The sequence below is a fragment of the Ambystoma mexicanum genome, chromosome 11, assembly GCF_040938575.1.
Source record: "Ambystoma mexicanum isolate Mex_15411 chromosome 11, UKY_AmexF1_1, whole genome shotgun sequence".
In the NCBI taxonomy this organism is placed as follows: Eukaryota; Metazoa; Chordata; class Amphibia; order Caudata; family Ambystomatidae; genus Ambystoma; species Ambystoma mexicanum.
This window is the reverse complement of record NC_090934.1, coordinates 608071109-608095615: the sequence shown is the minus strand read 5'-3', so window position 1 is coordinate 608095615 and position 24507 is coordinate 608071109. Positions and strand designations below refer to the sequence as shown.

The 24507-nt window shown below is 46.0% G+C and overlaps 1 protein-coding gene across 1 annotated transcript in view; it reads right to left on the bottom strand.

Annotated features, from left to right (window-relative positions):
• NELL1 (neural EGFL like 1) overlaps positions 1-15615 on the bottom strand; it is a 6602686-nt gene extending 6587071 nt beyond the window's left edge. The window contains exon 1 of the mRNA XM_069623485.1: positions 15351-15615. Coding sequence (XP_069479586.1) covers positions 15351-15399 — 49 coding nt within the window. The 5' untranslated portion in view covers positions 15400-15615. The remainder of the gene's footprint in view (positions 1-15350) is intronic.
• Between the last annotated feature and the right edge of the window lie 8892 nt (positions 15616-24507).

The window sequence follows — 24507 nt, the reverse complement described above, 5'->3', positions numbered from 1 at the left end:
GCATACTTGTAGTCATCGAGTGCATTTAGAGCATTTTAATTTGCGAATGATAGGTCAATAACGAAACAAAGTTTTAATTACAGATAAATCCAGTTTCTTCGTCAATAGTTTTAGGCGCTTTTAAGAGAAATACATTTTAATTTCATTAATTCATGTATGCATATGTGTATTTGTTATTTTACAATACCCCTCTATTCAATCAACAATCGCTTTAAAGCACGGGTGGGGGCGGGGACGTTATGGGGAACGGGGAGACATATCACTGCTATGCTCAATAGCTGCATCCTTAACCAGACAAAGACATAAAAGAGAAGGGATGAGGATAGGTAGGGGTGGAGAAGGAGTCTGGGGCTGTTGCAGAAATCCCTGACGGCTTCATTCCAAGTCCCGACTAAAGGATGAGGAGCGAGAGAAAGGTGAGCTGCTAATGAGGCAGGAGGGGAACAAGCCCAGATGCGTGCATTGGTTTAGAGCTCTCAGAAAGGTGATACATGCATAAAGAAAGGTGGGTGGCACAACAGACCCAGGGAGGGAAGGAGAGAGAGAAGGAGATAGGGGGGGGGAGAGGGAGAGAGAAAGAGGAAGAGAGGGGAAGAGAGGGGGCAGGGGGTGAGGTGGAGACGAGGCGAGGAGGAGTGAGAGAGAGAGGGTGCAGGAGAGAGAGAGAGAGAAAGAGAGGGAGAGAGACAGAGGAAGAGAGAGAGAAAGGGTGGAAGGGGAGAGGTGGAGAGGAGACGAGGAGAAGGGGAAAGGGGTGCGACAGGGAGAGGGAGAAAGAAGGTGCAGGAGAGAGGGCGAGATAGGGAGATAGGAAGAGAGGGGGAGAGAGGGAGAGGTGGAGAGGAGGAGACAGGGAGAGGGGGGTGAGAGGGAGGCAGATGAAGGCACACGGGGCAGAGGGAGGCAGACAGGGAGGGAAAGGGGTGCAGCTGTGTTTTTCGGGGACCAGTTGCTCTGCAGTACAAGACAACTTTTCCACTGTTTCCTGGACATTCATAAACCAAGGCACCCAATTTCTCGGGGCTGCGTAGTTGAAAGGGCCTTGGTCAGAAGGGAAGAATCAGGTGCCCTCGCCAAAAACAAAGTCCATCACTTTGGCACAAAGAATGTGGGTTTCTCCCACAATGATGAGCTCAAACTTAGATTATTTCCTGAAACCCCCATTAGGGCCTTTGCTGTGCATCTCAGAAAGGCCGGCACTGTGAAAATGAAGCCCCCGTGACAACGTTTTCTTATCACTCTGGTGCTAGTTGTTGTCAAGCTCTAGGCATTGGATCCTCACTTGCACACTTTCATTTTTATCAGGGACAATGAAGTACATTTTCCAGTTAAAACAGCAAAGCTGTCACTGAGGATCACTGGTAGACTGGATTATGCTTTTGCAGTGGGGGCAGTGGTGTTGTTTAAATAGGGCACCTATGCGAGAGGCATAAACAGAAACAAAGTCCTGGAAACAGATAGGCTAATAGACATGAATGGGAGAGAGATGGAAAGCTGCTGCACAATGAACAAGATGTGTACGGCCTGTTTACAAAGCATTTATCAATGGGATTGTACCATTTTAAAACGCTTCTGTCAATCAGGCCCATCATGTTATAATGAAGCTGGAGCAAAGTGTACAATTTAGCTCCATACTTTAATATGCAAGGTTGGATTCTGATTGTATATTAACATGTCATCCCATGGCGTTTGACTTTTGACAAAATACACAAACATCCATGCAATTCCATAAAAAGATTCTTTGTGCAAAATACCTTTTTAAATTCAAAACAACGCGGTGGCCGGTTCAGCCATTCCAACGTAAGTAGGTTGCAAACATTCCCTTTTATACAGAAAATTGCTTACTTCGGGCAAAAAAGCACCTCAATTGTTACTAACTTAATTCCACTGCATCTATACAAACAGGCAATGTGAAAGGTCTAGCATGGAGTGAAAGAAAACTATGTGTGACAGCGACCAGCTCATAAAAGGAAGTGTATTATATATGGGGCAAATCGTCTTTCCATTGCTGTGCCTACTTTCTAATAAACAAAAGCATATTATATAAAAGGGTAACCTCTCTACTAGTATGCTTTTAGAGCTACTGCGTGTTTGTACCAGACAACAGCATTTTCCCATTTCATAAAAATAAATACCCTAAAAGCAGTTGATATACTAAAAGCAGTTTGGGTCTGATTGGGGGATAGTGGTAAATAATTATTATATTTGTTCTTTTATAATGCACTTAATACCATTGAGTGGTTTCTAAGCGCGGGATCGGGATTCAAACCTGTTTTGCTCTGCGTTGTCTTGCTTCCAAGGCTAGCGCATTGCCCCTGAGCTATCCTTCCTCACCATCCAGTGTTTTAGAATATCGGATGTTCAGAAGTGAAACGCATCTGTTCTGCCAGCATTTGTGTGGTGGTGCCACCGAACCATTACTGCATCTGATAGTTACCACATGTGATAATATGATAAGCCCATTGAGGCCTACAGTGGTGATTGGATTTGCAGAGATTCTATCTATGCCAGTCATAAAACCAGGAGTTGATTATCTGTGTTATCAAAACTCCTGACACATGAATTTGGTTTGAACAGCCAATTCTAACTTCAAATTCAGCTACCCAAAGGGTTGACTGCAGCTATTAAAGCATGCCCCTTTCGTCACCTGTGTCACGTTATGGTGATTTAGAACACGATGGTGTGAACGTGGTCTTTGCATACATGAGTGTGAAGGAAGCATGGCACCAGTTCAGAATGTCTGTGTTGTGACTCAATTCTGATGGTGACATGGATGTCAGCGCATGATGTTGTGCTACAGATGTTACTGGTGGATTTTAATGTGCTTTGCAGTTGTAATTTGAATGTGCTCGTATTTATTGTGTCAATGACAATTTCAGTATTTTGCTCCAAATGTGCTTTTTCACTCCAGCTACGGTAACATAACTAGTGCTGTCACTGCCACTACCCGAGCAACCATAGTTCTGCACCTTTCGTGGAAATCACATGAGAACACATTCGGTTTGAAAACATGTGCAAATCTGGCGGTTGTCATGCGGGTTTGCCGAGCGTACAGGTGACCGTCATTACAAAGCCACAAGTGGCATTTGCTTCAGTTGGGAGACATTTTTGGCAATAACCAAATTATGAAAATGCTGCACTTGCTCTAAGGATGGCGTCAGTATTTTACACACTCATCAGGGTCGAGCATTGCAAGGTAATAAAACCAGTGTCCATTGCTCAACCGCCTGTTTCTTTTAGAGACTTGCTTGGTTTATAAGGCATAGGGGCTCCCAATACACAGCCCTGTGTGAAAATATCGGCATGCCTTCTTTGCCTGTTCAAACTGTAGAATAAGACTCATTTACATCTGTCATGATGGGTACATGCTCGTAAATAAGTATGGGCATGTACACTGTATATCATCCAATAATCACGGGTGCACGCCTAGATTATGCTAATTAGACATAATCTGAAGTAATCTAATAAATCAAGTGGGATCCAAAGACATCCAAAAGTAATCCAAAGTAGTGTTCGGTGTTGTTTATTAATGAGACCGTAATGTGAAGTAATCCAAAGTGATCTGTAGCAATTCTAAAGTAATCTCCAGTAACCTGTCAAGGCCTAAAGGTTACCCGATGATTGTCAAATTAAAACCTATATATCAGCTCCTGTGTGTTCAAATCGTTTCTAATGAATCCAGTTAGTACATTACCAGAGGTAAGGAGAAACTGTGTATATTGACGTATGCCCCCCCCAGTCCACTACACCGCCCACCCTCTCTATACATGCACCTCTGCAGACAATGCCCAGCAGAATCCATGACTCCCCTCTCGTCAGCCCTCTTTTCCACACTACTTGCTACCCCTCTTGTCCTTGCTCGGGTTTGTCGAGGGCTAGTATACTGCTGCCTACGGGCTTCTGCAAAGTGTGTTATGACACTGCACACAGAAATGTGAAACAACAAACGAAAGGTCATGAAACACACACATGAAATTAAGTTGGCTGGGGCTGGGAAGTAAGAAGCGTCTGGGGGAATGTGTGCATATTACGCTCTCGCCTCTGATTTAGGGAAAGCCTGCATGCTGCAAATTCACATTCCATAAGAGTGACTCAGCGATTCATCCTTGCAATGTGCATGAATGGATTAGCATGAAACCTGAAATAACAACGGTTTGAGAAGTGGAGGGAATCTAGCACGAAGGGCTACCAAAATAAAAATATAGTAAAACATGAGTTTTCAAATAAGAAGATTTAAGAAGAGATTTAAACATTGCGTTGTGCCATTTGTTGTTATCAGTATGGTAACAATGTAACAGTAAACTCCCAGAGAAAAGAAAGCTGGTTTGACTCAAAGCATGCCCAACCAAGGATTCCATGCATGATTATGAAGGAATACATATATTTTGGAGATGTATAAGGCAATTTATAAGGATGCAAACGGAACACGATAGCAACAGCTGCAAATACGGGCTTATATCTTACCAAATGGTGCACAGATATATTATTGGGGCACTTCAGGCTGCTTTTGATATAGGAGAGTCAAAACCTATCGGATGTGCCAATGCTTGCTTTCTTCTAGCTTTGACGTCAGATTTTACTGCAGGATTTTCAAAGATACTAGATTGTAAAAGGGTGGTCTCAACCTTGCGGTGGAGCTGATCGCAAAAAGAATTTCTGGAGGATCAGTCAGAAATATAATTCCTTGCTATCAATGGGGTTGGCGGATAAGTGAGACCGCTCACTCTATGATACCCCCTCCTCACATTGCGTTCTCCACGCAACAATATTATCAATGAGAGAAGAGCCGTGTCCCCTATGACCAGGAATGTGCAAAGGCATCAGGTGTCTAGAGGGAGAGCGCAACGTCAACAAAATAAATCTTGAATGAATCTTCTAAATGAGAGAATCATTTAGTTGCAGCTGAATAGATGCATAGCGTAAGAGGAAAAACAATTAAAAGTAAATATGCATGGGTGTCACGTGTGTGACAGGTTGCTCGGGAGATCAGAAATGTATGGATTGTATAATGCAGTCATGCTGGAATACGCTGGAGGCAGGCTCACAATTGCAAGTGGTTGCTACGAAGGCACTTGGATCCAACAGTTGACCGAGCTGGAATGCCTGTGATCATTGGTCAAGGGTTTGCAAATTCAGGATAGCAAAAGCACAAGTCATAGCTGCATGGCATGCTTAATCATGTAAGACCAAGTGTTCTGAGGATCCATTTAATGAATGTGATGGTTTGTTTTATACGAACGTAAGCAAGACAATGAACTTGTTGTCGACATTATGAATCCAGTAAAGTAACTGAAATGAAGAACTGATTGGCCATGGCATGCAAATGTCCATGCATAATTTAACAGGAACGTGTAGTGCTATCGTTCAAAAGCATCACATACAGAGATAAGCAATTCCTACAAACTAATATTACATTTTAAAATGTATTTGCATGTGTTGACAGATGTATACGATGATTAATCGAATGAGATGGATAGTTAGCTCTAATGTGTGACTGTAATGAATAAAGTGATTAGGTGAAATTGTGAGCAACTCTTTAAGGGGGTATTTAAACCTTGGGAAAGTCATGATTGCCCCTCCTGACAGGATTAGAGGGGTATAGACTTAAGAGCTATTCAAAATCTGTATTCCATTACTGTCCAAGAACTTCCATGTGTGGCCCAATAAAATGAGGCAACAAACGTGCCTGTATGAGTGTCGGCCTCACTGAGCTTCACCTTTGAGGGTTAGTGCAATTTGCCAGGCACAGTGAACAGGAGATCAATGCCTGGATACACCAAATCCACGTGAGACTCAGCAGACAACCAGCAGACGACGTCACAGAAACAAGCTCTGGTTGCAGAGATAACCCCAGCCATGAAACAGGACACACGCATCCACTTCTAGGACATGTTTTATTTTGTGAATCTTTAGTTCACCACCTGATCCAGTCATAATAATAGTTATCACTGACATGGTAATTCACATCGATAGGTCCTCGTCACCTCATTGCGATATCCCCACCTATTCGCCTAACTTCACTACGCCCCCGATACTTATCATGAGCCAGTCCCCATAGCGACATAAGGCATGTATGGCTAAAGTAGGGTCAGGCTCACCCTCTCTTCCCTACTGCAATTTTCTATCTGTGCTCCTGGTATTCATGCTTGCGCAGTCGACTCTTGGCTGGGTCACCTCTGACGATTAGCTTGCCAGTCCCCGATTAGCTCACATATAATCGTCAGGGCACACCTAAGAACATTAACTGGCAATCAAGCATTCACACTGCAAGAGTATGCCTGAACACATCTCAGGCCCATCACACAATCATGGTGTGATTCTAGTACCACCTTCCAAATACGGGAAACTCCATCATCATTGGAAAATACCCATTCATCTGAGATGTTTTATCACCACCATACACGCGTAGCCCTATTGCTACAATCATATCTGATATGATATGATAGGTTATTTATAACACGCTTAATACCCAGAGGTTTCTAAGCGCGGACCCGGGATCGAACCTGTGTTGCTCTGTATCGTCTTACTTTCAAGCAAGCACATTGCCGCTGAGCTATCCTCCCGAGATAAGCTATAACCTCTCTCCTACACACTTTTTGGAGCTTTTCAATGGTCAGTCCATCTGTGTCATACCCTTACTCCCACTTTTCCTTTCGTCTGACCTTTTCCCATTTCCTTTCCTCCACAGACAAAGGTCTGATTACCCTAGGCGGGGGCACAATATGCCATTTCTGGATAAGCGCAACTCTGTAAGAGTACTACGGTGGTGATGGGTGATGTATAAAAGGTTCCTAACGAAGCAATACAAAGTCATATATCATAAGTGAATGATTTGTTGGTTCAAACAGCTAAGCTTTTGGACTTCATTTTGTGCTCAATCACTCTTTTCATCCTGCGGATGTGGAAAACCTCCCAGGCACTGGATGCAATTGTAAAATCACAGCTAACATTGAATCCTATGGGTGGAGGGATCCCATTTGTGAGGATGGAGTACACTATCTGAGGAGATAGTGTACGAGCTACTGCATGCCCTGGCTATGCACGCACGAAGAGGCCAGTAAGGGGCTTGGGTTGAATGGGGTGAGGAGGATAGTAAAGGGTAGGATTTGAACACTGATTATGCAGACACGGTGAAATGGCCTTTGCTCATTATGGTCAAGTCTTTTTACTATGCTTAATGTAATGCTATGTGAAGCCGAACTTGCACACAATTTTTAAGCATTCAAAGGTATTTACTCGGAATATGGGCATTATGTTAGTACTGTGTCAAATTACATTGTGTTTTGTGATGGTGATGCCAGCATCACAACATGTGCTGTAATTTGGCAAAGAGTATTTAAATGGTGAAACATGCATGTGTATTAGGATGTGTACACTACTGCATTAAGCATAGACATTGTAGAAAGACTTCCGTATACTGCAGAGAATGCAAGTCTTTCTACTGTATGTATGTTTAATTTAATAGATTGCATATTCACACACTGTCAAATGTATTTATTTTTATTTATTTTGCAGGTTATATAGCGCCCCGAGCCCGGGGGGCATCTGTGCGCTTTCTTGAGAGAGCAAGCGAGTTACAGCGGTTGCAAGTGAAATGTAAGACAGTTACAGTAGGTGAGAGGCTTTACACAAGGGCATAGAATGAGAGGGGTGACTAACAGTTGTTGCACAGGGAGAGCATGACAAGGACAGTAGGAGATAAGATTGACAATTGGACAGAGAATTACATAGTAACATGACATAATAACATGAGTATCTTCTGAACGCATGTGGGCACAGTTGGTGTAGGACTAGACAGGTTCTGTGTCGTGAAGGTCTGATCTGTATGTGAAGAGGTGCGTTTTAAGTTGTTTCCTGAAAATCCAGTAGGAGTCTTGGGCTCTGAGTGTGAGAGGCAGGGAGTTCCAGACTTTGCTTGCAAATGTAGGGAAACTGCTGCCCCCGGCCTTCTGCAGCTTGAATCTGGGGGTGATGAGGCGGTGCTGATAGGTTGCTGGTGTGGGTCTGGTTCGTTGTGTCGGTGTGACGCTACTAGCCAGGTAGGCGGGTGCCATTTGGTGGAGACATTTGTGGGTAAGAATGAGTGATTTCAACATGATGCGTTGCTATACTGGTAATCAGTGATGCTGGTGTCTAGTGGCTGATATGTGCGCTGCTCTGCAGACATTGGACCTGTAGCTTATTGATAATCTGTTTTGTGGAATTTTTTGCATGCTCTGATGATTTTGTATGTGTATGAGGGTGGCTGAAGTGGTAGCATTTATTTGTTAAGGTCGAGGGAGGAGTCAAGGTGGAAGCCAAGTGTTTTTACCCCAGTAGGTACTTTGAGTGTTCATCTATGGTGAATGATTTGAAGATGGGATTAAGTATGGCTAGTCTATGTTGGGATCTGACCATGAGCAGCTCGATCTTGTCATCATTCAAAGACCGTGTTGTGCTATCCAGTCCTGGATGGCTCAAAAGATGGCGTTGAGGGTGGCTGTGTCAGTGTCATGGTTTCCTGAAAGGCATATGAGGACCTGTGTGTCATCTGTGTAGTTGGTGTAGATGACACCCAGGTTGTCCAGGTGGTCAAAGAGTGGCTCTGTGAATATTTTATATAAGGTGAGTGCCATGTAGGAGCCTTGTGGCCCTCAGCAAGTGACTGGGGTTGGGGGTGTTTCGGCTTTGAGGGAGAAATCTTTCATGGTTCTGTCACTGAGGAAGGATTTTATCCAGAGTGTGGCGTTAGGGGAGAAGTTGTCTACTGATGAGAGGTGTTCACAAAGGATATTGTGATCTACCAGATCGAAGGCAGCAGAGAGGTCTAGGAGCAGAAGCACAGCTAGTTCCCCATTGTCTCTCAGTTTGTCCATTTGGATTTTTAAGTCTAGTAGTGCTGTTTCCGTCCCATGTCTTGGGCGGAAACCTGACTGGCGTAACCCAAGGATGTTGTTCTCTTCCAGATAGTTCTTGATCTGTAGATAAGCTACCAGGTCAAAAATGTTTAAGAAAAAGGCAACCGTGGTTATGGGGCAGTAGTTAGTGGGAGTATTGGGGTCCAGAGTGTTTTTTTTTTTTAGTAGTGGTAGTACCCATGTTTTTTTTATGTCAGATGGTACGCAATTACCTTTGAAGGAGGAATGAATCAGGGTAGTGATTAAGGGGGCGAGTTGGGGTGCACATTCTTTGATGGCAGTAGGTGGGCAGGGGTCACCTTGGCATCTGGAAGGTTTTAGGCTGCAGATTATTTTCAAGACTTCAGGGATGGAGACCTCAGAGAATTCGAATAGGGAAAGCTCTTTGGGGAGAGTGGAAGTGGCGGAGGGTGGTGTGAGTTTGTGGAGCTTATCTAGACTGTTTTTTTTTTTGCTTCGATGGAAGTTTGAAAGCTGCTAATTTTGTTTTGGAGAGGATTTTGAATGTTCCCGCACCAGTTTTCATCTTTGTTCCAGCTTTTGGGGGGTGTGATAGGTGTTTCCAACTCCCTAAGGGTAATGAAAAGTTCCTTAGTGTTAGAGCTGGCTTCAGCGATTCTGTCGTTGTAAAGTTTGCTTTAGGTTAGGAGTACCTTAAGTTTGTAATCCCTGGAGGCTGTGTCAAAGAGGGCTTTGTTATTAGGTGAGGGTGTTTTTTCCAAAGTGCTTCTGCTTTTCTCTTCTTTATTATTAGATTTTTTAGTTTGGGGGTGAACCAGGTGTTGAGATGGGCAATTTGTTTGGCTTCGAGAATCGAGAGTGGGGCTATTTTATTAATAGCAGGTAGTATTGTGTCATTGTAGCTTTTGGCCATGGTAGTGGGGTCAGTGGCATCAACTGTGGGGGAGTCTAGTACAGGTAGCAGTAATGGGAGCAGGTTGTGAGCTGTGAGTTTTTTTTGTTTCTAGAGGGAGCTGCAGGGGCTGAGTGTGTGGGGTAGTTGGGGATAATCAGGGTGTTAATGTTGAAGGTGATCAAGTGATGGTCTGTCCACGGGCAGGGGGAGTTAAATGTAATGGTTGTAGTGCATTGATGTCTGCCAACCAGTCTAGCATACAACCTTTTACGTGAGTAGGATCTTGGATCCTGTGTATGAGGCCAAGTGACGATAGAGTATTGGCCAGGGATAAGGCATTGGTGTCCAGGGGGTCGTTCAATCCTAGGTTGAAGTCCCCAAGTAGGATAGTTTGTGATTTGGGTGTGGAGTTGGTGGTGAGGATCTGTGTGATCTCAGTCTCGAAGGCCTGGTTGGGCCCTGTTGGACGGTAGATCAGGTGGATGTTGAGTGCTGCTGTCGCTGAGATGGACAGTTTGATGGAGAGGAGTTCACATGAGGTGTGGCGGGTCGAGGGTACCTCTCTCATGTTGAGGTAGGATTTGGCGATTATGGCCACTCCTCCTCCTTTAGCTGTGCGTCTGTCCATTCTGCATACAGAGTAGTTGTCAGGGACAGGGCTGGGCCAGGGACATTGTTGAGCCAGGTTTCCGATATGGCTAGGAAGTCTAGATTAAGACGAGTGATAGTGTCCGCAATATCTAGTGCGTGGGCAGGGATGGATCTGGTGTTGATGAGGACTCCGAGGATGGTGAGTGTTGGGTGAGTTTGTGGTGGGTGGGTGGCTGGCTGGCGGGTGGGGGGTTGATGCGAGTCATACGGTGTGTGAGGAGCGTGTTTCTGGTTAGGATGGAGGGTGCATAAGTGACAGAGCCCGTTCTGGAAAGGTAGGTTCTGTCTGCCAGGTGTAGGTTTCTGAGTGCCATGGTGCAGTGTGCATGTTGTGGCGACGCCATCATAGGAAGGTATAACGTTTATTCACCGACAGTCATTACCAGCGGGAGAACTGTAATAAAAAGAAACTACACACCGTGTAAAATCTAAAAAGTGTTTCATGCACAAGGCCTTGTGCACGAAGCAAATTATCTTAAATTCTACTTTGATAAGTGTCCTGAAGACGGGTTTTGAAGAGACACTGATAAAAGACAGTCAATACTGATTTTCTTTAATACCTAGAAACACACATTTGTGTTGATGCCCCATGAGAAAAGATCTATACGTGGAGACTGATTTTAGTTGTCACTTTCGTTACTAACATCACAAAAGTATTTACCTATCATTTACCATCTTGTGTTATAACCCTTCAGCTGCATTATATATGCCTCCTTCAAAACGCAATGCAATAACTGTTTTTTATTGATTTTAAATCCCTTGTGAATATGTATACCAATTAAAATATCTGTTTTGAATTGAACCTAGTGCTTGGCTGTATATACAATTGTTGACAGTCTGTTCTGTGTCCTATGGGTCTTGAGTTATTGACCACCTTGTGTGTTTGGAAGTAGGGTAGCTGCTTATGGAACCTGTTATTGTGCTCAAGAAAAGTCCAGCAAAACACGATTATGAAGGAATGGCCATGTGTGGCCTTTTCTCAACAATCCGATAGATGACATGGCAGCAGCACCCCGCTTCTCTGTGTGCATCCATGGGCAATAGATGTGTTACTTGCTCTGGGCCTCCCATCCTGTTTTTTTCATCCATGAGTAGAGTATTTCTGTTTGGACGCAGGACGGGCCTTAGGACGGGGTCGCATGGGCGACCGCCTGGGGCGCCTTTAGCCCTCCCCCCCGCAACACCAGATTGGGTGAGACTTTCAAGCGCTACCATGAGCTGGGGAGCTGGGTGAAGACATGGCAGCCACCCTCTTCAACCACAATGTGATCTGCTCTCACGATGATGCAAGCACGAGAGCAGGGTGCTTTTTATCACAATAGGGCACGGGTGTCAACCAGCAGCCCCATGCTGCTTTGACAGCTGCAGCTCTATTGAAGCGGGGAGTTACTCACTTAATTAGATACAGCTTTGCAGTGGTGCTCTATTTAATTTGGCACCCACCCCGAGGGGCGCCGGTGGAGGGGATTAGGGTGTGCCCAATTTTGTTGATTTGTCCCAGACGCTGGCCATGCCCTGTTTGGCCGGATTGATGGTGCCACGTGCCCTTTCCATACCCCTGGTGCATTTCCCTGCAGCCAGCTAAACCATACCTAGGGGAAATAACCGGTGATATGCTGCAGATCAAAGGGCACACGGTTCTGAATCAAGACATGCTTTGATCTGTGACAGAAGCTACCACTGCCCTCTCCTGCGCGTATTCTGCAGGTCGGATACCTAAGTACTCTAGTAGATAACACTGGATTGTCACTTCTTTAAAGGGTTACGGTTTTACGAAGATAACCTGCCTTTGAACATTGATCTTCTATGAAAAGTGGAATGCGTCCTCATAATTGCTAGCCGGCGACAAAGGCCGCATTTAGCGCCTCTCCCAATCAATGGCTTAAAGGGCAAGGGGAGCCCACCGAACACACCACCCGGGGAGTGCCCGCCCAGCGGAGGCTAAATCAGGGGGTGATTAACATTGCTGCAGAAAGCGCACGCGGATCGCGGGCTTGGCGGGAGCTCCTGCTGCGATCCCGGCCAGCTGGGGGTGCCAGCTTGCTGCTTCCTTTCCATTTCACAGTTCCCTGAGCAGCGCGGATGCACCAGGAAGCTGTCACAAGGCTGAACCATCCGTTTTAAAAAACAAAGCAGAGTCTGCCCGCGGAGCCATCTGCACGCCTCTGTGATTGAAACAACACTCTGAACTGAAGCGCTTCTTTCGCTCCAAGTGGCGTTTTCCACCTCGTTAAAAACATAGATTGTCGTGAGCAGTTAATTAATGTGGCTGAACTGCACCTGCTATCAAACCAATGTTTGTTAGTATTACATGGAGGGTGGGGGGATTACTGACTAGATTGTTGCTTCGGGAGCCTTCCATTATAATCCCAGGTTGGCCACTTCAGCAAGCATTGTGCGATCCTGGGCACGTGCGTTACCTGTCAGTGCCGAGTTCCAGTAACTTCCGTTACACATAGCATTCTAGAGTACTTAAAACAGATTATTCTGGGGGTATTGAGCTGATTTCGAAACACAGGAAATGACCATGTTCGGTGGCCGGTATGCCTCGTGTGAGGCTTACATGACACGGTATTTGTGGATGCCTGCTCAGCCTGTGAGAAACACACGAGGGCACTGCAGAACGGGTCGCAGAACTGTCCCGTCCAGTTTTAGAAAAAACTTTGCCCAAATTGAAACCGGGTGCTCCTCCAAAATCCAGAGAGAGCGAACTTCTAATTGGACGGGTCAGTTTACATGCCAAACGAGGGGTGCCTGTGGCGTCAGCGTGCCTCAGCCACGCTTGTGTGGGCTCCCATCCACCACAGAGCCCAGGTGCAGCAGCATACTTGACTGCACGGCACAGGTGGAAAGGGCACCAAACACGCGCGTGTGCGGTGTGAGTGACCCCCTGCTCAGCCTGCGGCTGTACTTGCTGCATTTCACACCCAACAGCTTGGCGACTTGCAAAAAATCACGCACAACCGATATCACAACCACCACATGGATATCAATAGCTCGATGTTTATACGGTCGTCGTTTGTGAGTAGCATAGGTGCTTCAATGTGCCCATTATTGGCGTAATTAGTGTGCTTTTGTCAAGGTGTCGATATATGAAAAGGGACGTGTAACCTTAGCATGCGTGTCCTCCCCTCTGCGCCACACCGGCACAACGTGATTTTATCCGAAAAAAACATATGCTGACATGTTGCCACTTCTTCGGGAGCGGGAGCAGTTTGCACCGGTGTGCAGAGGAATCACGCCAGTGTATTCTCGGTCAGAAGCAGAAGGGTCCAGCGCACTGAGCGCAGGGACACGCTCTCCCCCCTCACCCCCCATCTCGATCTTCATCCTCCAGGCACTGGTGACGTCCGGGGCTCAGTAGAGGCGCTGCTGTTCCCTGGCACAGCTCACAACTCCAGCACGGCAGCAGCCCGCCTCCCGCGGACCTCGTTAAATACATGACTGCACACACTCTCTCCTGTGTGCCGGTGCATTTCTAGCGGTGTCTGGCGAGGTGCCTCTGAGCCCAGTACACATCCACAGAGCTCATTCTATGCTGCACGCGCACTCACACACACATATATTCATAACCCGTCCTTCAGCGTAATCCCGCGGCTTTGCAAACACCGGGCACCTCGCAGTAAGCCCCGCCATCCCTGCCAGCCGTTCCCCTGCAGGAGGATATTAGCACTTCTCTATATACTGCCCCTTTTCGTTAAAAAAAATATTTGGCACAATGGGACTTTTGCTGTGGGAAAGAGGCATTTCCTAACGTCCATTCTCTATAGCATCGCTCCCTTGACGCACAGGGCGACCCCCGCGCTGCCCCCTGCCTGTTCGCAGCAGTAACCAGCACAGGTGAACACCAGGGTAGTTGGATGCAATAGTCGTCCTGGCATCAGGTAACTAGTATCCCTTTCAATGGGCGTGTTTGTTAAAGAGCTTCGGGGCTTCAACGTGCACTCAGAAAACAAGGACGCGCCTCCAAAAGGTGTCAGCGGGGCCCACTTGGGTTCCTCGTCACCACAACAGCCACCACGTAGACGCGCGGAGAGCAACATTCATGCGCTCAGACCCAAAAGCGTGACCAGGGCTCTTTCCTTCCCAAGACCCAGGACTAGGCATGGCACGAGGCACCGGTGGCAGGCATCACAGATGTGTGAACAACGACTGTAATGTTGCAGCGGTGTTTCCAAACAGTACATTCCACAATAACGCAGTTAGACAAGAACACCCTGAATTAGTATGGCCGAACCAAATGGCGTTTTAGAAATACTCCGAAGCCCCACACTCTCCCAGAATGTACTCATAAACCGATGCATGCATTTTCCAAGTCAAACGTGACCAGGTCGCTGCCCTACTGTTCGTCAATACACCAGCCTTTATTCGAAACGTTCAATGACTGTGCAAATGGAAGGCTCGGAGACACGGAGCTTTTAGGGATTTTTGTTTTAAAGCAGGTTATGTAAAAGTCCTGTGAAAGGATTTGGCAAAACGGGCTTGCACTGGCGGGTCACTGATAAACACGATGCTCGGGCAGTTGCTGTTCGTCATCATACTTTGTAGCAATCACTACACCACGCATTGCCAGGTAGCCGGGGTACACCCATGGAGGACATCTCAGTATAAGCCGTTCTCTGACTAGGACAGCAAACGCCCTGAGCTGCTGGTAGGAACAGAAAAGTACCCGCGAGGCAAACAATTCGCAGTGGAAAATAGAGACGAGCGCACCTGCTGGGGCTGCCCCTCGATGTTCACCATTCCCAATGCAATAGGATTACAACTGCGTTTAATCTGGCCGCTGACAGAAAAGCCGGGAATAAATGCACGCAAATCACGAAAAAAAAGGCGCAAGTGTCAACCTTTTCTTCTGAGTCATTCATTACCCTCCCCAAAAAATACTCAGAGGGTGGAGGTGGCAGAGGAGAGAGGCGCTGCGATGGGGAAAGGCTGCGGATGCTTACCTGCTCTGGCGGTGGCCAGGCACACCCACAGGACAGCCAGCACATCCATGCCTGCTACAGACAGCCACGCAGGCAGCAGCACCCTTAGCAATGTCCACGCGAAGCCCCAAATGTAGAGCCCCGCAGTCCGCGCGCCGCAATCACAGCCCCAAACTTGCACAGGCAGTATGGGCAGGTTGAGAGAGGCGGCACCAGCATCTCAGGCAGCCTGGGAGCGGTCCATGTTCCTCGGAGATGGGGGTGACGCCGCGCACGTGAGCTCTGCAGCGCCACGCAGCGATCTCCCGGAGTCAAAACATAAAGGAGAACCCGAGGTCAGAAGCGCAGCCGACGCTCGCCATCGCCTGCTGCTGGTGTTAGTCTGCAATGGGTCGTTTAGGGCCGGCTACTCTGTTGGTCCAACCCTTGAATCGCGTTTGGAGTCGCCCAAAAATGCTAATGCGGGTGTTTTAGGGCACCGAGACGTGTGTGGGAAGGGTTGTCCTCTGTCCCCTATGGCCACGGGGTCATGCTGACAGCAGCCGCGTTGTCTGCGAAGGGCCAGTGCCAGCCAATACCGGCGCTTGCCAGCCATGCCCAGATGTTCATCATCCCTGGCACTCAGGGATTCATAACTGTTGTTCTTCACAAACACACAGACAGGCTGCTCATTCCCAAAAGTTGGTGATGCACATTGTCTTTTGATATGTGCACTGATGAGCTATCGGAATTCTTTAAAGCAGTAATGCCGGGTAGAACTGTGACTAGTAGTAGTAAGTGGAGGCACCCGTGGAGCAGTGGCAGATTGAAGGCAAAGGGCTGACAGAGGACCCCAAGTGGGCGGGTCATGGAGGCACCCCAGGGCTCCATGAGCGCCGCCGCTGCCCCCCCCCCCAAGTGCAGCCACACATTCTGCACACCAGCGCTGACCCTATTCCAGCTGTTAAAGTACAACCTGATGAGTGTGGGAAGGGGCGGGGCAAAGCACAGGTGCCCGCTCGCCATTGTTCTGGCTGGCAACTGTTAAATCCGCCTCTGCCGTAGAGCAAATTGCTCGATAGAAACAATGTAAAAGTTATTGTGGGCACACGGCCGGCCTCACGGGTGCTGGGGGCCCAGCACCGTGTTGGGTTTGCCAGGGTCACCCAGACGTATGGATGTTGCAGGGCGGGACCCTGAGAGGCCGTGAGGACACAGGCCTTGGTGCCAGGGGCACCACGGATGCCGGGATGGCCTGAGTTAATAAAAGGTGCAAGACACTTGGGAGGGTCACACATAACACTCCTCCTTTTTTATAACGGACAAAACAAATGTTACTGAAACATAAATGATCCCCACCCCTTTACAGAACAAAAATACTTACACCACTTGGGAATTGTAGGGTCGACAAATCATAGGATAGACCAATGATACACAAATAGGGACTCAGGTAGTTGCAGACATAGAACACATATCAAACACTCTAAACATATTCAGAGGGTGGCAATCAAGGTTGGTTAATTGCTCGTGGTATGCTTGTAGCTCCACCGCATTTTACAAGACCCTTTATTAACCCTGAGTAAGTGGAACTTCCACCACTGAATGACGCCATTGTTAGCTGCTGGTACCATTTAGAGTATGCACACAAACTACGGGAGCACAGCTTCACATCCATCTGACTGGGACCACTTTAAGCATATCATTTACATGCAGGCTCACAGCATCTAAACACATGTTTACTGAGCCTTCTTCAAGCACTCGTAGGACTGCAGGAGACCAGTTCACTTTGCATCAGTGGGCCTCATTACGACCCAGGCGGTAAGGGGTTAACGGCGCCGTAAAAAGTGGCGGCACCGTTAACCCCTTACAGCCTAATTACGAGGTCCCTCTGTGGGTCCCGACCTTAACGGCTGGTTTTTACCAGCCGTTAAGGAGTGGACCCGCAAAGGGACCTTGGAGGTATTTACGGTACCGCAATTTGCGGTACCATAACTACCGCCTTCCCCATTTTCATTGAGCCCTATGGGGGCAAAAATGGGAATGGGGAAGGGCCAATGGTGAATGGGGAATTACCCCCCGCCAACCTTGGAATGGGGTGGTAATTTTGCCATTCACTATGGCGCAATCGGTAAAATACCGGCGGAAACCATGGCGCTACTAGCGCCATGGTTACTGCCTGGGTCATAATGTCCCCCAGTGTCCGTTGAGGATAGTCGCTACCACAGGTCAAGGCCTGTTGTTGGCACCGTTCAAAGGCTGGCAAAGCTGCACCAGGGAGCACCAGGGGCCACATCGGCTTAGTCCCAAGATGTTGGGGGAGGCAACAAGACGCAGGTAGCAGGGCGCCTAGGCAGCGCCACATTCAGCCTCAGTCAGTCCCTTGATGTTGTGGCAGGCAAGGAGATGCAGGTAGCTGAGCGTCTAAGGCTGTGCCACATTCAGGCTCCCCCAGGCAGGAATGCCGCTGGATGTTGACAAGGCATGTTGTGGCAGCATGTTACTCACCCCCTCTTCTTGGCCACGCTCTCCCAGACAGGAGTGTCTTTTTACTGTGGTGGCGCAGGAGGGCACACAAGCACTCATACAGAGCTGCAACACTCTCTTACTTGTTCCACTGCTTCTTTGTGGCAGGTGTCAGGCAGCGAGAAGTTGGTTGGCCGGACACAGGTGAAGGGTGTCTGGGCCACTTCTTATAGTGCTCCAGGTAGGAGTCACTGCTGTTGATGGGGCAGCAGTCCCGGTCAGTCCTATCTTCCTTCCTTTATGACAGGATAAATGAGCAATTGGTGTCCCAAATCAGGTCCTGGCACAACCCGCACCCGTGGCCACATCTGCCTGGTCCACAGATGGTAGGGATGGCAGGCTGACACTAGTGGCAGGTTGTTGAGGCCACTCTATTCATTTGCCTCCCCCAAGCAGGGGTGCTGTTCTTTCTCTTAGCTCCTTTCATGGAGCTTGAATGCAGTACTTTCCTTTCATCTTTTGACTTTCTCTTTCTTTTAATCAGCTCTGCTCCCAGAGCACACAGCACGGTATTATCGCTCCTTTCCAAAGAAATGTCCGCCATACTGTAGGGCATCAGACCACTTCCAACTTTTCAGTGCACTCGTCACACCATCAGAAGACGTGGTACCCATAATATTGAAACATGGCTCATGTGCATTTAATTCTTCATCCCGACATAGGCATTTCTTCTTCATTCACTGTCTCTTGACCCAGATCTTACTGGGGCTTCCATTTTCACAGCTCCCCATCATCAGAACGCCTTGATTGTCACTGGTGGTGCGCCCAGTACTCACAGAGGGCTATTACTCCTCCCTGGCACTTCAACAACATGGAGTGTGGCATTGATTCCAAGTCCGGAGTTCCCTTATGATCCCAGACTGGGATCATAAGGGAGTGCCGGCATGGAGGGTTCACATTTTCACAGCACTGACACCGGAGCATTTATATTCTCACTACCTTATGGCCCAGGATTGCCGGCATGTTTTATTTGCCAGAGACGCAGCACGGCACCACAAGAGTGCAGGCCTGGGTTGCAAGCAGTGACCCATGCGCGTGCTGTAACGATTTTATAACACGGCACTCTCCAGCCATCTTCCACTGACAACGAATGTGGTGCACAGTAAAAACACTTTTTATTTTTATTTCAATCCTGGATTCTTGGTTTGAGCAGACCCCCAACCAGTCTCACACCCACCTTAACAAACACCCTGTGCCACAATGGGCTAGTAACCAGGCCAGTGTGTAACAATACGATATTTATTAATGTTTATGGTTCAATGGAAAATCAAGCAAAATCAAATAATTGGGCAGCAGTCATTAATGGGGTGGCAATACAAATACAAAGATTCTCACAGTTCGGTTAATTGAACTCCTAACAAAATGTATGGAAATCTTTAATAGCAAACATAAACAAAATTGTTTTATTTTTAATTAACAGATAGCACTCATGTTATGCACTCCCCCTGCAACAATTGCCCCCAAGCATCAGGTAACTAAACTCTTTGTGGATAGAAGGCAGTGGGAAGGGTTCAGAATGAAGAGGGAAAAAACAGTTTTAGAATTCAGCCCACCACCCCCAAATGGGAGACCAGAAAAGAAATAGAAAACCTTAATGGTGAGCAAATGGGCTTAATCGCATTACACTTGCTACTCGCACAACAGTTTACCACTGTGATGGGATAGCTGGGACAGAAATTAGTTTTGCTACACTCGAGTGATAAGGAAGCTTACAAACTACTTGCAAGGCACCAAGGCAACATGAACACAGGTAAGAAAATCGAACTCGGGGGGGGGGGGGAAACAGTATACAAAAGAAAACACACACAGCAGAATAGCAATTCTTTTCTACACAGAGCTTTTAATGACAGGCAACCATAGAAAGGGGTGGGCTGTCAAAATCGAAAATCAGTTTTTAGGACAAGCAACAGAGGAAATTAACAGATAGGATTCTGATAGAAAGGGTTACTCTTAATGGGATTACAGTTAGGGTTTTTCTATGGGATGAATGTAAATCGGAATTGGTAGGAAAGCACAATGCACATGCAAATTCGGTTTTTGTTAAACAAGGAATATTTCTGTTAAGACTATATGTTAATAGCTATAATTATAAAAGAAAGGCACTTGACATGAGGTGGTTGATTTCAAATGGCAACCAGCTCACTGTGGATCACTGTGGGGAATTATTTGATTTCATTGCACAATTATACTGTGGATTTAACAGGCTACGGGAGTACTTATTAAAAAAATGCTCTAACATACACAGGCTAATACAGATTTGTCCATGGAAAGGTGAACAGATTATACTGGCAATTAGGGATCTTGAATGGGATTTCAGTAAGTTGCAAGGGTCAAAAGAGCCAGATATGCAACAAAAAAAAAGAAAAGGACCTCGCTTAAATCTTGAGGGCAAGCCGATTGAAACAGTCTTGGACTTCAAATATCTAGGAGTCACATTAGACAGCACAAAACAGGATAAAGCTATGCAAATATCGTTAACAGCGAAAGTAAATCAAATGGCAGCCCAAGCCAGGGCAATAGATAGAAAGTTTGGCAGATACTCGCTGATACCAGTGCGAGAATTTTACAAGAAAAAGGTGATGCCAACACTATCATATGGAGGTGATGCCATGATAAACTTGCCATTAGATATCTGGACCAAAATGGAGGCAAATTTTTGGAGGAAAGTCCTCATGTTGCCTAACTCAACATCTGGTGCTTCAATTCGTAAAGAGCTTAGCTTGCCGTCCCTTAAAAGCTCCGTAGAACAGGCAAAATTGATGCTTTATAGGAAATGCCGGATGGCGGAGCCTCCATCAATCTATAATTTGATAAATCAGGAAATTGAACGAGCCACTATCAGAAGCCTAACGAAATGGAAAAATGATAACATCCGAGTGTTGAAACAAATACAGGAGAACGAAGATACACTAATCACCAATCCGAAACAAGTCCTCAAAAAATTACGAGAATATGATTGGATACTAACTTTGGAAATCGCAGGAAAAAATAAACTAACTGCACACCTGCCGCCAAATGTTAAAAGACTAAATGAATTACAAGAATTCATCAAAAAATTCCCTTGTAGGAAGGGGAGAGACATGCTGTTACGTGCTCGCCTCAATCTTCTGCCTACAAATGAGATCTTGGCAATAAGAGGCAAAGCCGCATCTAACTTTTGTCGTTTTTGCAATGCACAAGAAATAGAATCGATACGACATTTACTTCTAAAATGTGCCGCAAACCAACAAGTAAGAAGCCTTTACTTGAGACATATTTTTTCGGACTTTATTATAGCTGATGAAGATACTTGTTGGGCTCCCTTAATGGGAGGAGATAAGACAAAATGGCAGATAGCTACGTACAAAATATTGGAATCAGTAAATCTGCCACAGACATAGTCCGCGACAAAGGCACATTTTAGCGAGACCATCTGTTTTATGCGAATTTCATGACAAAATGTCACTTTGCAAAAATCTGTTGATTAAATACAAATAATAACAAAAAAAAATATGCAATTTGGGGACTGGGTGATGTGATACTTACAATGTAAGCTTGAGTTTGGGGTTTAGGGCAGCCAACAAGGTCTCTGGAGAGCTAGGCCAAGGGATCGGGTCATTCTGGACGGCTGGGCCCCGGTCTCTGGTGATTGGGACAGCTGAGCCAAGGGATCTGGTCACTGGGCTCTCCTGGGTTGGATGCTGGGCAGCTAGGCAAGGTCTGGTCACTGTTGACAGCTGGATGGGAGCTGGGCAGCTAGGCAAGGGATCTGGTCACTGGGCTCTCCTGAATGGGATAAGCTGCCTTTGCCCCCTTTTCCCTGGATTCTGGGGTATCAGCCTGGATCTGGATAGATGGATGTATCTCTGCCTTCCCGGATTTTGGATTCTGTGTTTCAGTGGATTCTCAGTGGATTGTCAGTGTCTCCCTGTCTCCTCCTTATGTAGCTAAATTGACATCATTGGATTTACAAACTGGGGGGAAAGTAGTCTGGCCTTACCCCTCTGATGGGATAAGGCAGTCTCCCAGTGTCCCCTCCTTTCCCTGGGCTGATTTGTTCAGGGAAAATTACATCATTTATGTGTCTGCATTTATGAACTTTCTTTGTCTCACAAAGGTACTTTTTACCAAAAATCATTTATCGAGCAAAACGTTGAATCTGTACCAACCACCGCAATAAGAATCAGATATGCAGATTCCATATGTCACAGGGAATTGGACAATCTAATCACCAACTCTGTGGGATGTTGCATCGCCCTTTGGCACATTTTTGCCCTTCTTAAGCACAGCATAATAATTAAAATTCTAACAATAACTACACATATCCCTAATCACATTTCACATCTTCCGATGTTATTACAGATTTGTGCCATTTATAATTCACCCGAAAAGCATCTTTCATTGCCGTATCAGTTTGCCAAGTGCTAGGAAAATGCAATTGGTCTCTTTCTGTTTGTCCAAAAATCCCATGAAATACTGGCATAATATCAAATTACGACTTATTCAGGGTGCTGGGAAAAATGTCTTAATGTACAACAGTTCTTTAAATTCAATTGGGTGAATTTGTTACTGTGTGGGCAGTCCTGCAAACCCCCACAGCCAACTGTCTCCGCCAGGCCTGGCTTACAACAAAGTGTTTTTATGATGCCTTTTGAAGTTCTTACAGTTTCCCTTTCAGGGTGGGTGCTGGAGGAAATCACACCTCTCAGTCATGCACCAGCCCTACTGGGTTCATTGTTCCTTTCTTCAAAAATGGCGATCAGTCTAGCGGGGCAGTGCATTTTCACACTCTTGGGTCTTTCGGGTGTCCTTGTGGGCTGGTTTACTATGGATTCAACTTTTTCCATGGGAGGCAGGGCATCCTGAAGTCAGTGTCAGGGCCAAAAAACAGTTCTACTGGTTTCTGAGTTTCTTTTTTTTTTATAAAGGAAACCAAATCTTGGGTAATAAATATATTGTACATTATATAGCAAAACCAGCACCCACATATTCCATCACATTTCTGTGTGAGCACAAGTGGTCATTTGTCATTTCACTTTGAAATGACATTTTTTCACTTATTTTAAAGAGCAGATTCCCACGTGTGCAGAACTTTTCCTTTACAGTTGCAAACGTGGTTCTGCAGCCTGCAGGATTATGTTTTCATTAATCTTGGGTAGGGATTTTACATACACTGTGAGTTCATGGACACGAACAGAGACTGCAAATAATTTCTTTGAAATAGACATGGGAAAGAGAGAGAGCTACGCTGTTTCTTTCCTCTGCTGTAATTTTGTATGCACTGGTTCATTTCAAAGAAAACAAAAGCTTTGTTGAATGAAACATAATTCTTTGCTCTTCAAATACTATATTAGTGAAGTAATGCCGTTCTTCAGATATATTGCCTCAATTTGATGAAATACACATGCAGGGCTGTATTTCAATAGTGCGCACACTTTGTAGTTTTTAAGTGAAAAAAAAGAACAAATTGCAATGCCGTCTGAAATGCTGTGTGCAGTCTTTAGTCTTCAAAGGACAAAACAGCCAATGCAGAGCCATTCTGAATGTAGGTTATTTTCTTTTTGATTTAAATGAAATAAATCAAATGCAGCCATTCTTCGGGTAGCAGTGTTAAAAGCTCACCACACATGTGCCAAGCAAACAAAAGCACTGCCGTCATTGTGGTCCTATTTAAATGCAGTTTTTAATTGTAGGGGAGTTTTGTTTTGTTTTGGGCCTTAAATGTACCCCACAGATCCCCCCCTGCTCTGCCGTGACTTTTTGTTGAGGGAGAGTAGGCAGAGTGGGGTTCATTTGACAGAATTCTCCTTCATCCGAGAGCGGCACTCCAGCATCCTCTTCTGTCTTTCGGTTGGAAGGTATGGAGTGGCACCCTCTTTCCTTCCTTCATTTCCAGGTCCCTGGGGCGGTCCTCACCAGGCTAGGAGGTAATGGAGTTAAATATCTAATAGAAGATATATAAAATACAAGTTTTAGGATTTTTCAATGACAGTATTCCCAGACGATTTACAACAGTGGAACCACGATTACAATTTACACATTTGCATATAGGGATCGTTCTCATTTTTCCAATCACACCAAGTAAATTACTCCACAGAACACGGTCAACAACTTGACTTTTATAACCTCTTTGTTTCATTTTTGCACTAACATCAAGAAAAATACTCCCTGGTATCTAATCAGCCACAAGTGCTGCTCTCTTAATGTTTATGGGGATGGTGCACTGTCTGGCCAGGTCTGAGATGGTGACCTCTTCTCCACTTTTGAACTTTAACTGCCTACAGTAGCAATGGGGCTTACTCGAAGGTTTTTTTCAGGATTGCCAAGACCCTTGAAGTCACCCTCCTGCTGGGACTAGGCTTGGCAAGTAATGCTATCTAAATTAATTGTGAATCGGTTTAGAATGTTACTGCCTAGATAGAAGGCAGAGGGAACACCTTGCACGACACAACAATTAAGCTCTATGCTTTTACCAGAAATAGAAATCTTTAGCATACAATTTCTAAGCAGGAGATGTTTGAAATGGGGAGTTTCCAGGCCAATTTCCCACTTATCAACCAACTTAAATGTGGGAATGGTCGAATCCTTTGGGAGTTTCCTGAACAACGCTTCGCTGATGAACCTTTTTCCATTATTCAGGCATACTCCGGCGAGAACAGGTTCCTTCCCTTCATTTAACTGAATGCGGAGAAACAAC